The 15,456-nt window shown below is 39.2% G+C and overlaps 1 protein-coding gene across 1 annotated transcript in view; it reads right to left on the bottom strand.

Moving 5' to 3' along the window:
* Nucleotides 1-15,456, bottom strand: part of LOC134631674 (LIM homeobox transcription factor 1-beta-like) — a 32,077-nt gene that overhangs the window by 2,235 nt on the left and 14,386 nt on the right. Inside the window, exons 3-7 of the mRNA XM_063480233.2 lie at nt 9,540-9,772; nt 9,189-9,364; nt 8,136-8,213; nt 4,877-4,943; nt 3,219-3,427 (exon numbers count right to left, since the gene is read on the bottom strand). Of these exons, the coding sequence (XP_063336303.2) occupies nt 3,219-3,427; nt 4,877-4,943; nt 8,136-8,213; nt 9,189-9,364; nt 9,540-9,772 (763 nt within the window). The remainder of the gene's footprint in view (nt 1-3,218; nt 3,428-4,876; nt 4,944-8,135; nt 8,214-9,188; nt 9,365-9,539; nt 9,773-15,456) is intronic.

The following is a 15,456-nucleotide window of genomic DNA, read 5'->3' as shown; positions in this document are numbered from 1 at the left end:
GCTGTGTTCCATCTCCCTAATTACCTCAGGTGTGTTCTCATGTTCCCTCTGTTCTTGATTACGTCGACGGAGATTCCTTCACGCTTGTACTTTGTTTTTTTAGTCCTTTGGTTCTAGTTCTAGTTGTGCTTTTATTTTGTATCCTGCTCCTAGTCTTTCAAGTTCAGCAATAAAGCTGTTTCCGTTGAGTTCATGTAAGTCTCCAGAGTCCTGCATTTGGGTCCTCTCTCTGCCTGCCACACACTGAATCCTGACAGTATACCATGACCTTGCAGATGTTTACCAGAAGGATCTGGCTTGTTCTTTCTCTTCCGACCTTATGATTGCGCTATAGATCTCCTCCCAGACTCTCCACTTCTTTTTATTTGCTTTAACTTTTTTTACCACTTATTGTCCAGGCACCCAGAACACCAAGCCAGATGCTCTATCTCACCAATTGCAGCCTTTGATCCTCCCACAGAAAACAAAACAATCCTTCCTCCCATCTGTATCATTGGATCGCTCACAACTAATTATTGTCGATCATTGTTCTAATGCTGCTCATCTCATCGCTCTGCTCTCCCCAAAGCCTTAGAGACTGCCCAGTTTCTGACAGAACGTGTTTTCAGTTGCACAGCATCTCTCAAAACTGATAGAGGACGACAATTCACGTTGAGGGCCTGGAAGTATTTCTGCACTGCCATTGGTGCCCAGGTTAGTCTGTTATCAGGTTTTCATCCCCAAACAAGTGCCTAGACTGAGGGCTAAATTGAGAGCTGGAGCTGACCCTGCATTGTGTGGTGTCCTACAACCAGATCACCTGGATCTCCCACCTTGTGCAAAGTGGGTAGAATGACCCTAAACTCTTCTGCCACAGGTCTGTCTCCTTTTGAGGACATTCTGAGATTTCAGCCTCCACCTTTCCACCTTTCCATGTCAGAGGCTGAACTCAATTTTCTATCCATTTAGCATCACCTCCCTAATTGTCTGAACCTCTGGAGGGCAGCACGGTGGTTAGCACTGTTGCCTCACAGCAAGAAGGTCCTGAGTTCAATTTGACCATCAGACCAGGGTCCCTCTGTGTGGAGTTTACATGTTCTCCCTGTGTTTGCGTGGGTTCTTCCCGGGTACTCCGGCTTCCTCCCACAGTCCAAAGACATGTAGTTGGTGGGGATAGGTTAATTGATCAATCTAAATTGCCCATAGGTGTGAATGCGGGAGTGAGTGTGAATGCTGGTCCGTCTCTGTGTGTTAGCCCTGCGACAGACTGGCGACCTGTCCAGGGTGTACCCCGACTCTCGCCCTATGACAGCTGGGATAGGCTCCAGTGCCCCCTGCGACCCTGAAAAGGACAAGCGGAAGCGAATGGATCAGTGTATCCTATACTAAAGGAGGTTACAAATGAAGTACTTAAGTATTTTTTTTAATATTATTAAAAGAACTTAACCAGCTGTCATTATGGCTACTATGCAGATAATTCCAAGTCACTTACCTCAGTTAGCAACCTTCCTAAGCATATTTGACTATTTTTCTGCACCTCTAGCCTTGCTGAGCACTCAGAGTGCTTTTACACTACTTTTATGACTTTGACAATATAGCTTAAACTGTGTTTAAATAAAAAGAGCATTAGTTGTTTGTCAAGGAATAAAAAAATAAGTAGATAAAGATTCAAGGCAATTAATTGTTTATTTTAAGTACCAACACTTAGTAAAGCAGCAAATTTAAAATGCATCCCTGATCATTTCTAGCTGACCCCATTGGAAAAAAATAAATAGCAAAGTCACACTAAACACAGAATATAAACAATGTATATAATATGATAACTAGATTAAAACAGGATGATATTGCATTTTTTAAATAGAACCTTTTTTATTTATTGTATGTGCATACTGGTGAGAAATAAATAACTTAGTCCATTCTAACATGCAAAAATGCATGTTCTTCAAGAATAGTATATGTAGATGGAATACTATATACCTTCAACAATGGGTATCAATCAGCTGGCTCACATAATACTTCACATAACAAAAATATGATATTTGCTTAATTTCTCCTTTAGAACAACTTACAGTATTATTCGGGTATCTTTACTGAGTGGCAGATAGAGAAACACAAAGCTCTGTGCTTCTGAGACACTGTTTGAAGTACTTCAATAAATCTTTAAGTTGAACTAGTTCAGAACAGACAAACTGCAAAATGTTTACAATATTAGTACAGAGCATTATTATTCTTGTCCAATAAATATACACTGCTTAAAAAAATAATAAAGAAACGTGTTGAAAATATATTTTACCTCAATGGGGAAAAAATCATGTTGGGTATCCATAGTAATATGGACTATCAAGCTACAGAGGGCTGAAGTCAAAATCACTGTGAAAATTGAAGTTAACAAATGATGGCAGGCTAGTCCATTTTGTTGAAATTCCATTGCAATAACTCAGAATGATACTCATTAGTTTGTATGGCATGACAAAATAAGGGCATGCTTTTACAGTAAGTAATGAGATGATAAATCGTGTCCAGTGGGATCTCCACCCACCTCTGAAACAGCACATCACTGAGTTCATGGACAGTCTGAGGTGCAACCTGTCAGTGTTAGATGGATAGAAACATAATGTCCAAGAGGATGGATTTAAAAAGGTGAGTGTCGGGACCAGTCAATGATATCAATTCCTTCATCCTCCAGGAACTGTCTGCATACTCTTGCCACATGAGGCCGAGCATTGTCACACACCAGGAGGAACCCAGGATCCATTGTACTAACGTAGGGGCTGACAGTGGGTCTAAGGATTTCATCCTGATACCTAATAGTGGCATTGCTTAGCCAATAGAGGTGTGATAACATGAATATGCCTTCCTGGACCATCACTGACCCACCAGTAAACCAGTCATTCTCAGCCAGTCATCTCATTTCAGCCAGCTAGTAAAATTACACATACACAGCTATGAACGAACACTTTCAATACTATTACATTTTGCTGTGAAACAGGGCTCAACTAGTTCTTATCCTAATTAACCGCCTGTCCACCAAAAAGAAAATAGCTTAAAAGGCAATCCCACTGCAACAAAACAACTTTTGAGAAACAAAGGAGTCCAGTATCTGCTTTAGGTGCGCCTTTCCTTGGATAGAGGTTAGTCTGGTGTATTTGGTTGGCCTTGGTCATATTTAGTTGCTTGCTGTTTTGTGTCTTATGGCCAAGTAGACTCTGTGCCTTTTGTCTGCACTATTGTGGGCTCACCGTCCACAGCCTGGTAGGAGGTATGGTGGGCTGAGAAGGACTGAAACTAATGATGTGTCTTAAGAAGTATGAGCTTTGCATGGAGTAAAGACAGTCAATGGTGTTCCCCACCCTTTCATGTAAAGAGGCTTCATCTGGAGTGGCCATGAAGCAATCATTTAGACTTGTCAGAGAGGTCTCACTGTCAATGTCATGGATGAAGTCAATACCTGTCAAAATTAGAGAAGAAGAAGATATAAACAAGTAAAAAAAATGGACCATGTAGAGAGAGTTTAATAATCTTTTATTACAAATTATACATAACCTGAGCCGCTGCTAACAAAGTTCTGTTATTATCAATGTTCTATTTAAAATATAGGTTGGAAAAAGTGCAGGGAATTGTTTAACTTATTTAGAAAGACAGACAAAAGAAACCAGAAGTAAGAGATTAACTGAACATCTTATCAAACCTTTATCTTGTACATGTCCATTTTATTTCTCTAAGTTACCAATTGGTTATATTCACCTCCTACCTCCTTAGTTACTACTACTACCTCAGTTAACACCAAAAAATTTGTGCTGTTCTTTCACTACTTATTTAGACTTGTATTTATCTTCAGAAATTAGTATATCACTGTGTCAGCTCAGGTTGAGCAGTCTATAGAGAGAGGCACAGTTGAGATGGTTTGGGTTTGTGAAAAGGATAGTGGATATATTGCGCAAAGGATGCTGAATATAGAAGTGCCAGACATATTGAAAAGACATGTAAATATTGTATATCGTATAGAGGTAAATACACAAATAAGACTGTCAGTTTAGATCTGACATTTTATCCTGATATTATACAACACAATGACAGTATTGTCTGTTTGTTTGAAGCAGCTGTTTCATTCATTTTCCTTTTCTATTTTATTGACCTATTCTCCTGCAGGACTTAAGCAGCACACCAATGTTAAAATGTTCTTGTACAACAACGTGTCTTACATAGAAACAAATAAATCATCATTATCATTGGCTGTTTGATCTTAAAGATGTCTCACCTAATATTTCATTTGCTAATCTCACCTTCAAACAACCGGCTGCTTGCTGCTGGTTTGCTTAGTTCGTTTGGTTAACAGCAGCGGCTTCGACTCTAATAAACCCTGTTGCCATGCCAATATTGACATGCTGGAAGTCCCTGAACAGACAGAAGCAGTTCTTGCCAAACCAGTGAGACACTTATCTAAACTGTCTGTTCATATCCACTGTGAGACCACAGTGGCAATAAGCCCACTAGCCATGTGGAACTATATTGCAGAGAGAATCTTAGCTCCCGCTTTATAGCTCTGTTGTTGAAAAATTAATATTTACCAGCAGAGATGAAATTCTGGTTTCACAATATGTGGCGTGCTAAAAACTACAAAACTGGGAGTGTTTGCTGAGTGACTCTACTCTTTTTATTGTTCCAATAAAAAATTAAATATTTCAAGCTGTCTCTCCAAATTATTGATAAATCACCTAGCTTTCTGGAATCGCTGTTATTAGAATTCTAAAGGACAGATTGTAATGACAGTTACATTTCTAATGTCCTTCTGCCCCACTGACGCAGAAGGACGTCAGTGGTGGTACGTTTCATTTTGCTACATTAGAGAAAAGCAGCAAAGAATGTACTGGAAATGCAAACAAAGATAAATCCTTACCTTGGCCTAGCCTTTGGCTGTTGTGTTGCTCCTGCTGTTGCTGTTGTCTGCGGGCTAACTTCTTCATCTGCAAATAAATAAATAGTAAACAGTTTGATACATGACTGACAGGCAAACAAGCAGACACACACACACACACAAACAAAAACACACATGCAATACTGTGCAAAGTCTTGTGCTGTTTCTTTATATTGTGGTTCTAAGGACCAGTTATTTTTCTAAGCAATGTTCTTAAGGTCTTTCAAAGATATTTTTTGGACATATTTAGCACTTTAGGTACTTTGTTACTTGCAGTTCATAACTGCAAAAAATAATTAGTTCCCACTTATCACAAGTGTTTTCAGGAAAAGGTTTGCATTGTGCATGCCAAATGGATTGAGCAGTTGCCCGGGTATGAGTGTGGGGCAGCATTACAGCATACAGTAAAGAGGACTGTGTCATGTGAAGTGGAGCCACATAGGAACTTGATAAGACCAGTAAAGCAGACAGCCATAGAGACAAAACACAGAGGTGACTCTTGGTCTTCCTTTCCTGGGGCGGTCCTCATGTGAGCTAATTTCTGTTTTGAAGCTTAATTTTCATGTATGCACATGTTTCAATAAATCACTGCTCCTATTTATCATTTTCTAGCAAAATGTAAAGAAATCAGAGGTAGTTTAAGACTTTTATACAATATTGTACCAATGCATCATTCTAGTTTCTAAAAATGGAATCTGTCCTTCAGTAACAGACAGAGGCAAGGTACACCCAGAACAGGTCTCTTGTACGCTGGCTTGGCCTCTCTGATACCTCTTTTCAGATCAGATCTGACTGCACTGTACTGCATTCTGTCACCAATCTGAAAGCAGCATCACGTTGTTTCAGCATGACTTGGACCTCTTTAGTCATCCAAGGTTTCTGGTTGGAATACACCTGCAGAAGTTTGTCTACAGTGACGCTGTCGACACAGAAGTTGATCTATGAGAGCACCGATGTTGTGTGCTCTGTTGGTGTTCAAACACACTCCAGTCTGTGTTTTCAAAAGCATGGACAACTGGTCTGAAGAACCCAGATGTGGTAAAGGCGTTGTTCTGTAGCCTTTTTGGATGTTCAAGATTCAAAGCGTTTATTGTCATGTGCGCAAAGAAAAAGCATTTCTCTGTACAATGAAATTCTTATCGGTTAATATGTACAAATAGATTAAATACAAATAGCAGGAATAAATAAGTGGAGACAACAAAAAAATTGAAGTGTTAAATAGATTTATGTGCAAAAGAGCTATGAGCTTAAAATGCTGGTTTGATATGTGAGATGACCTGATGTGCAAAAATTATTATTACTAGTTAAAATAGGTCAGCTGTTCAAGAGTCTGATAGCAGTGGGGAAGAAGGAGTTGTTGAGTCGGGATCTTCTAGACTTCACACTTCTAAACCTTCGCCCTGATGGCAGAAGTGTGAACAGTCCGTGTTGGGGGTGTGTGGGGTCTTTGAGGATGGAGGCAGCTCTCCTCTGGACTCTGCGATGGTAGATGCTCTGCAGAGAGGGCAGCGGAGTGCTGGTGATCTTCTCTGCAGTTGCTATCACTCTCTGCAGGGGTTTGCGGTCCATAGCAGTAGTGCTGCCGTACCATGCAGTGATGCAGCTGGTCAGTGTGCTCTCCACAATGCAGCTGTAGAACCTGCCAAGGATCTTGGCCGACATACCAAATTTCCTCAGCCTCCTCAGGAAATACAGCCACTGCTGAGCCTTCTTGACCAGTTGTGTGGTGTTCAGTGTCCAGATGAGGTCCTCAGTGATGTAGACGCCCAGGTATCTAAAGCTGCTCACCCTCTCCACTTCCACACACAAAGTGAGTGACTTTGTGTGGGATGACAGTATTGAAGGCGGAGCTGTAATCAACAAAAAGTACCGTGATGTATGAGCCTTTGTTGCTTTAGGCTTTATCCAGTGTATTTTTCCACCTTGTTGCACAATTAAATGCTGTTCAAACCTGGGGAATTCTGGCCAGGATTTCTGTTGACTGCTTATTGCCTTGTGCAGCTCATCCATGGTTGAGTTAGCATTAGCATCGGGTGGTACATACACGGCCGTTACCATGATGACAGTAAACTCATAAGGTATGTAGATAGGTCTGCATTTAACAGTCAAATATTCCAAATCAGAACAGTGGCTGTCTACAGTCTTTTGTCTCTTTAGACCAGCTGTCATTGATCTAGATGCATAAACCCCCAATGTTGGTGAGGCAAACACTCGGGAGCGGTGGCTTAAATGTTTTTTTCTTTAACTGTGCTACTGGGCCCACCCTGCAGCCTCGCTTTTGCCTCCTTTGTTTACACTTCCTTTTGGGCTTGCTGCAGGCCTGGAGTTCTTATTATGTCCTCCGGAATGCTGTGGAAGTGGTGATAGTCCAGCATAATGTTCCTTGCACAGTGTAATCCCAAACTCAGAAGGTCCTGAGTAGATACTACTCGCCATACAGTAGTAAAAAACACATACATCCGCACATATACATGTAGAAAATCTAGAAAAGCAAGCACCGAATGCAGAGAGCAGTAAGCCACTGTGTCTATGTGTGTGTCGATGTCTTGTGGAAGGAGGGAACCTAACATGCATGTCTGTGGAAAGCCGGAGTACCTCGAGAGAACCCACAAGGGCACAAGGAGAAGATGCACGCTAATTCATATGCTACAGAAGAAAGCTTTGAAAATTTTAAAAGTTTCTGGGTTATTAGGAACCAGATGACAGACTATTCATCATGCTACAATTTTTTAAACGCTATGTTGTTTTTTAATTTACAAAGAAGAAATTAGTAGACATGCAAGAGCAATGAATGGCTGTTAAATTAAACGGCATGATTATGATATATTTTAGACTTGAGCAAGTATTGCATCAGACCGATGATGGACGATAGTAAAATCCCTGTAGCTAGTGAGACTATGATGAGTTTATTCTCTCAAATGCCACCAGGCCAGACAAATTAGATTAGAAACTCTCAGTACACTGAAGCTTGACTGATGAAAAACTGATTACATAACTAAGGACTTTTGGGAATAAACAGTAAGGGCCCATTTTCAGAGGATGCAATGTGGGGGGCCATCAGCGACTAAGACTTCTGTGAAACACCTAAAGGCTCATTTTAACTATCTTTGCTTAGAAGGAGCAATTTAAAAATTGTAACTGTAGTCCAACAATGTGAATGCTTAGAAGTTACAACCATAAAATTATGACAACTACGTTATGCATGTATAAATGCTTATAGCTTTGGGGATGTGTTCCTTACCTTTGCTCTCTGGTTCTGGAACCAGACTTGGACCACACGAACACTAAGTCCAGTCTCTGCAGCCAGGGTCTCTCTTACCTGTAAATCACAGCACAATTACATTTTATTATTATTATTGTTGTTGTTGTTGTCATTGTTATTATTATTATTATTATTATTATTATTATTATTATTATTATTATTATTATTATTAGTAGTAGTAGTAGTAGTAGTAGTAGTAGTAGTAGTATTAATACTATTAGTATTCTTACTTTTTTATTATAACAAATACATAAAAAAACCTAACATGCTTCAATTAAACAAACTCTTCTGGGCTGTAACTGTGTAATGCATTAACCAGTTTTCTGGCAGTGCAGGCATTTGCTAATTTTTATTAGCTTTAAATTCTACTACCCTCAGTGTAACCCTTGATATAGGACAAATGTAGACACACCAGGTCAGAAGTATAAATACAACACACACATATATACACACAACAACATAATCTATTACAATGTAGGCTCTACAGGGTTTCAACCCTCAAGCGTCGATGCAGGATTGACAAAACCCTATTTTAAAAAAAGAAAAGGAAATGACTTACATCTAGACAAAACGTTGCTTGGAAATAAGATCAGTTTCACAACAAAATAAGTAAGGTTTTGTGCTTAAACATATTAATTTTCTTTGTATATATGTGTTAGTAAGTTTAATGAATTCTCAATTGTTAATTCATTCAACTCCTCATTTTAAATTTGGGTTGTTAAAGCTAGAGAAACTACTTTTTAAGTTTCAATGTTAAAATAATTTTAAATATTTGCTTGGCTGGTTGTTTTGGGGCCTTTTCCTTCATATGTAAACTACTACTTTTATTAAGAACATAATACAGTTTTTCTACTATGACTAAGAAATAGACTTGAGGTGACTGCTGTTAAGCATTGATGCTATAAATGAAATTATACTGAATTCAAATGTAATGTAAGAATTGAAATGCAATGTAATTGTAGTACTTGATATGTGCTTTTTCACTAAAATATACCAGTATACAATTATAATATACTCTATACCTCTACTCACCTTTCTGCAGGGTTTGGAAGAAACCTCAAAAGAGGCCTTAAAGGCTCTCTGCTGCGGGGTGGTTAGGATGGTGCGTGGGCGTTTGGGCCTTAGGGGTTCTTTGCTGTCACTGCTCCATTTCCTGACTGATAGGATTTTTTCTGATTTCACATCCTCATCCTCATCCTCACTCTTATCTGTCACCAGACACAAATAATTCCATTAATCCCTTTGTTTAATTGTTGCTGCAGATTTGACTTGAGTTCAGGTTTTTGCATTGCATGGGAATTTTCCATTTCTAGATAAAGTCATCAATTAGGTACGTTCCTTTGATTCAGTTCTTTTCTTTAATAATCTGTTATAAAATATTACCTGAGTCTGTGATGTCTGGACTGAGTGTACTGAGCAGGGCCCTCTCTCTCTCATAGTCAGTCTTGCACAGCAGCTGACCTTCTTTCAGTACAAATTCATCTCCTTTACACAGCTGGCGCTGGCAGACACAGCAGCAGAAGCAGCTGAGATGGTAAACACTGTCCAGAGCTCGCATAACAAACTCTGTGGGCGCTATCTTTCCAAGACAGTTGCTGCATTCCACAGCAAACAACCTGAGCACAAGGGGAAGCAAGAATAGTGTTATTGATGCAGCATTTTTAGGGAAAATTGTGTTTGACATAATTTTCCCTTGCAATTGAATCATTCTAGCAGTTATGTTTCTCCTCCAACAGAGTGCAGAGGAGGAGCAATGAGATTGCTGCTGTTAATCCACCAATCAGTCACATAACACAAAAGCTACCAAGCTAAATCTAATGAAAGTTGTTTTGCCTTCTGACCATAATTCAACACATTTTGCTGCTCAAATTGAAATTCGGGTGAAAAATTATTTGTCACACTGAAAAACCTGCTAATTTCACCGATTATTTTCATTTGAATGGGTTTACAAACTGGCGTACTCAAACAACAGTTTTCAACAGGATTTAAATAGAAGAGGCTTCTCTTTAAAATGTCTTTTTTCTACAGTTTTCTCACCATCCCATTACCACTGAAGTGTAAAGTTATTTATCAATTTACCGGATCTCTGTGGCTTTTAAACCACAAAACACTAAGTTTGACAGATAATTTTCCATAAATTGTTACTTTAATTAAGGTACCAAAGTAACACCTAGGTTAAAAAAAAAACTGAATCTAGTTTTGGTGTTACTTTTCTGTTACTTTTGGCCACAGCTAACTTTTGTCACAGGAAGCGTCGCTTATCTTTGAGTCCACTGAATCACAACCATGTCTAAATTTCATGGGTGTGTTCATGTCCCGCTAACAATAACTGGAGCTTTCCAATCTTAGAGGCCAGTAGGTTTTTTTCTTTTGGTTGTTTCTCTATGAGCCTCTGGTCTAATGGAAAACTGATTAGACCAGAGGAGACTAGTGTGCTATACAAGTTGCTGCTGGATCTGGTATCACTGCTCTGAGAGACCGTTTTTGTACAATGACAATAAAGGGCTAGTCTATTCTAGTTGCCATTGGTATCTTTGTGGTAACAGCACATGAGCTTCTGTGTAGATACGTTTTTGTAATTTATTAGTTAAAGAGTGGGAGAGGAGGAAAGAGGTAGCACTAGGCAGGTACACAAGAGTCTTTGGACAGCTGCACTGTTCCTTTCTAATGACACTATCCTTCTCTGTTCAATAGTTTTTTTCTCCCATTCCCCATATCTCATTGATCTTCTCTTTCATCCTTTGTCTTACCATCTGTCAATTCAGAAAGTGAGAAGAACATTTGCCATAAAGGCCCTTTAAAAAAAGATGGACAGAGTATATAAAGTATAAGACATTGCCAAGTAAAATTAACAAATAAAATTACACCACAATCTGGTTTAAATCACTGTTTACCTTACAAAATAAAACAGCTTGAGATGGCTGTTGTGAACTGGTGGCAGATGAATGTTAAGTTGCATTTTTGATTTTTAGTGATATGACTATGCTGCTAGTAATTAACATTAGATTCTGTCAAATATGACTATTGCCTCAACTGCCCTTTGTTAGAAGTACCTTCTTTGATAGTTTCTTTTTACATTAATTGCAATGTATGCTCATAATAGAGCTGTGTAACAGAACCACGACAGACCCGGTGACGAGTTCATGGTTTTCAGCATTTTTTTATTTAACACTTTTATTCTCCTGGTTGCTGTACAACCACAGTCGGCTGCAGCTCCGCCGCTCACAGCCCGACACATATCAACAACAACAACATAATGACAGACAGCACAACTTTTTATGCCGGCAGAGGTGTGATTGCAGATGCCACGCAATTGCATCCATCTCCCCTGTAACAACACCGCAGACCACGCACTGCCGACGTTGATACACTCCTCATTAAATGGATATAAGCATTAACCACATGGTGTGAAGGGATAACTAAGAGGGATAGAAAGAGTTGAGTGAAGGTAAATTGCTACACGCTTACAGAACACACTATCAGACAGGAAGGGCTGCTTGCCCTTGGGTGTATGATAACAGGGTGCTCATTTTCATGCATGAAAATAAAACATCCCTGGTAACAACTGTAAGGTAGGGATGGTTTTTTTCATGCAGGACAAGATCCCTGACTGGAGGTTAATGACTGCTGCCATGTGGAAGGACCCCGAGGAGAACAAATCAAGTCTAAACCATGGCATCTCCCCATCAATAGCCAATCAAAATTATTTCCGGTTGTCATGTGTCTAATATATGCTCTGAATTATGAACTGTACTTCACTTCTCCACGTGCAGACTGCCTAACATTGAGAACATTGAGAAGTCCACAGCTGTGCAAGCCAAATCTTTAACTGCCTGATAACTGCTAGATTGTCTCCTGAACTACTCTCAGCAAAAAACCGAACACAACACCTTGATTAACTGAATTATTAATAGTGTGAGCAGCTACACAACTCACCAAGAATGTTTGCAATGCTGTTAACAGATACATTTGCATAAGTAAAAGGAAATTAAAATTCAATTCAATTCAATTTTATTTATATAGCGCCAAATCACAACAACAGTTGCCTCAAGGCACTTTATATTATAAGGTAGAGCCTACAATAATACATACAGAGAAAAAAACCCAACAATCATATGACCCCCTATGAGCAAGCACTTTGTGGCAGTGGGGAAATAAAAAAATTCCCCTTTAACAGGAAGAAACTTCTGGCAGAACCAGGCTCAGTTAGGGGCGGCCATCTGCTGCGACTGGTTGGGGTGAGAGACCACAGCTTCTCTGCAACTTTAAAAAAAAACAAAAAACTTTTCAAGCTTGCATAGACTGCAACAGTTTAAATCCTTGTTTATACCTAAACGTGTAATTTTCACAACCTTTTGTTTTTCAGTTGTTGTGGGCTTTCATATATGCTGTAAACAAAGTGTACTAAAGTAAAATAAAAGCCTGGAAAGAAATGTGTGGAAAATACAGTGTAAGAAGGGTTGGTTAGACTAGTCTACACCCCTAATAATTGTGAATGAAGGGGAAATATTATTTATTCTTTCCTCTGAAATACCCCAAAGATACTCATCACATTTAAAAAAAAAACAAAAAAAAACAACTTACATTATATATTGTTTCACCTTGCCAAGTATCATCAGGAATCAGTAAGTATTTTTAGGCACTCGAAAAATAAGCCCCATGCTGTATTATACAGTGCAATGTGTCATCTTTGAAAGGCAGAGTGAAAACGTCTTTCTCTTTGCTTTTAGTTAGATTTAGAGGCAGGCAAAAGCAAAGGGTTCATTTTTTTTTATTTCAAAACACTTTGAGTCTGTATCATATATGGAATATAAAAATTATTTTTAATGTTTAAGATCCATATTGTGAGAATCACACATTTACTTTTGTTTAATATTATACAGAAATGACAAAAGGGTTTTTCCACTACTCCTACTTCCTTTTTTCACCGATAGCTCTACTGATAGCTGAGATCATTACCATGCTAAAAACATGCTGAAGTGAGTTTCTAGAGAATCTCTAGGCTTTACTATGAATTTTTGAGCTTTCGCTGAACAAACAGCAAATCCATTCTCTGAATACTGATTTTATTTTCCCTGCCTCCTTCATAGACATCTTTTGATTACTCTGGCTAATTAAAAGTCCATCAAGCTGCCACCCAAAGCCACCACCCACTCATCCACCCAACCTCCTCTTTTAGGTCACCCAGCTCCATGAAGAGGGAGAACAAACAAGACAATAGTGAAGGAACACACACAGTCTGTTTTTACTGCTTCATTCTTTTCCCTCTCCTCTTATCCTCTTTAATCCTGTACCTCTTTATGCTTATTAAGCTGCTGGAAGCATAGGGCACAGGTCCAATGGGTTAAAGCTCCACCAAAGAGTTGACTCTAGCACTGAAAGGCCAAAAAGAACTGAAGAGGACTGTGCGTGATTGCACTGTTGAAAAATCTAATGGTAGTTTTCTATGTTTATAATTCCCTCTATCTATCTATCTATCTATCTATCTATCTATCTATCTATCTATCTATCTATCTATCTATCTATCTATCTATCTATCTATCTATCTATCTATCTATCTATCTATCTATCTATCTATCTATCTATCTATCTATCTATCTATCTATCTATCTATCTATCTATCTATCTATCTGTCCTGTCCAGCAGTTTTAGCAAGCAGAATCGTAGTCTGAATGCCTTCTTGTACCAAACAAGAGAAGCGCTGTAGACTTTCTATAGGCTCCTCCTATTAGTCTTTTTACTTGTTTTTATTTTATTTTATTATTCACATTATTATCTGAGTCATCTGGTGAAAAATGGAAGGAAGATGAATAGAAAAAGAACCCTAAACTGACTCTGGTAGAGGTCCCCACCCCAGACAGGATATAAAAAGCAGTGGTGTAGGAAGACTCGCCTCATCCCTTCCCTACTTGACAGTGTTCAAGGTCAACTGTTTTGTGCATGTGTTGTATGTGAGTGTATGAGGTGTAAATGAGTATGACTGCGTGAAAACTAGAGTGGTAATAAAATTGAGGGGACAGATGCAACATGAGAATATGGTTGCTGGCCTCTCCCTGAAAACCCTCAATGTCTAAGGTGCAGGTAAAATTGAGAGGCAGATGGCAACAAAGAGGCAACTGGAACTACCTCATCAACCTCACCCATCAACCTCTGGATAACACAACTGTCCCCAAGCCCTAAATAATAAAGTCATTATAGCTCATGTGTCATGCGCTGTAATTACTTTATTATTTATTATTTGTTTCATTAATATAAAAGTAACTAGAACTTAAAACAATCTCCAACCTGAAGTCACGTCCCTTCCCAGGAAAACTAAAGGAAGAGGAGAAAGGGAAGTAAAATCTGAAAGGAAACTGTAACGTCTACAACCGACTCCGTGATATAACACACTATTTAGACACCCTCTCCAACGGAAGTAACACAATATCCTCCTCTCACATCCACACACGGTGTGCACACTGCTTTGAAAGGCCCAACAGCTTTGTTTGCTCTCCTCCTTTTCCCCTTTATACGCTGTGCCCACAATTATGAGGAGAAACACCTGCTGTCAGAGGGAGGACAAATCCAACAGAGAAAGGGGAGCGAGAGAAAACCGAAAACCACACACATACAGCACCATTGCTGTAACAGTTGTCAGAGGGATATGGGGGGGGGGGGGGGGGGGGGGGGGGGTATCGGGATGCTTAAGACCAGGAGGTAGACAACTGTACACGGAAGGACAGATTTCTTACACCCCACTGCAGGGTAAGGAATAGCAAATCCGGAACCAACACCAGCAGCAACCGTCGTCCTCACTCTGGCTAAACAAGTTCGAACAAGCCCCATCCAAATGTCCGGTCATCTTAATGTTTTTTCTGTTTTCTGTTTTAACAGCGTGGCTTGTCATTAATAAAACAGACTTGTGTTGCTGTAGCAGAAAGAAGAGGTAATTTCATGACACAAATCAGTACATATTTACAGTTTTTCTCCATTGGTTTGGCTCATTTCTTGAAACAGAAATTACATTCTCAAAATAACATGGACAAACCTCCAAACCTCTTGGCAAATGTTCACAACAGAATGGCATTTCTCATTCATTTTATCAAATGGCAAATGCCTTAGTACATGTCTCAATTGTCTCAGTGCATCTTTGCAAATGATTTAGTACAAGTAGCCTACAGTTATACAGTTAGCCCACATTTAGCACATTTTCCAAATGAATAGATCTTGTAGATCTAAACTGATTAGTTGATTCCCAGTCTAATGATCATTCTCTCCAAAACATGTCAGCATGATTTCATTGTATAAGTACTCGCATGCA

Source organism: Pelmatolapia mariae, linkage group LG7 (genome assembly GCF_036321145.2).
Source record: "Pelmatolapia mariae isolate MD_Pm_ZW linkage group LG7, Pm_UMD_F_2, whole genome shotgun sequence".
Lineage (NCBI taxonomy): Eukaryota > Metazoa > Chordata > Actinopteri > Cichliformes > Cichlidae > Pelmatolapia > Pelmatolapia mariae.
This window is presented reverse-complemented; position numbering and strand designations above follow the sequence as displayed.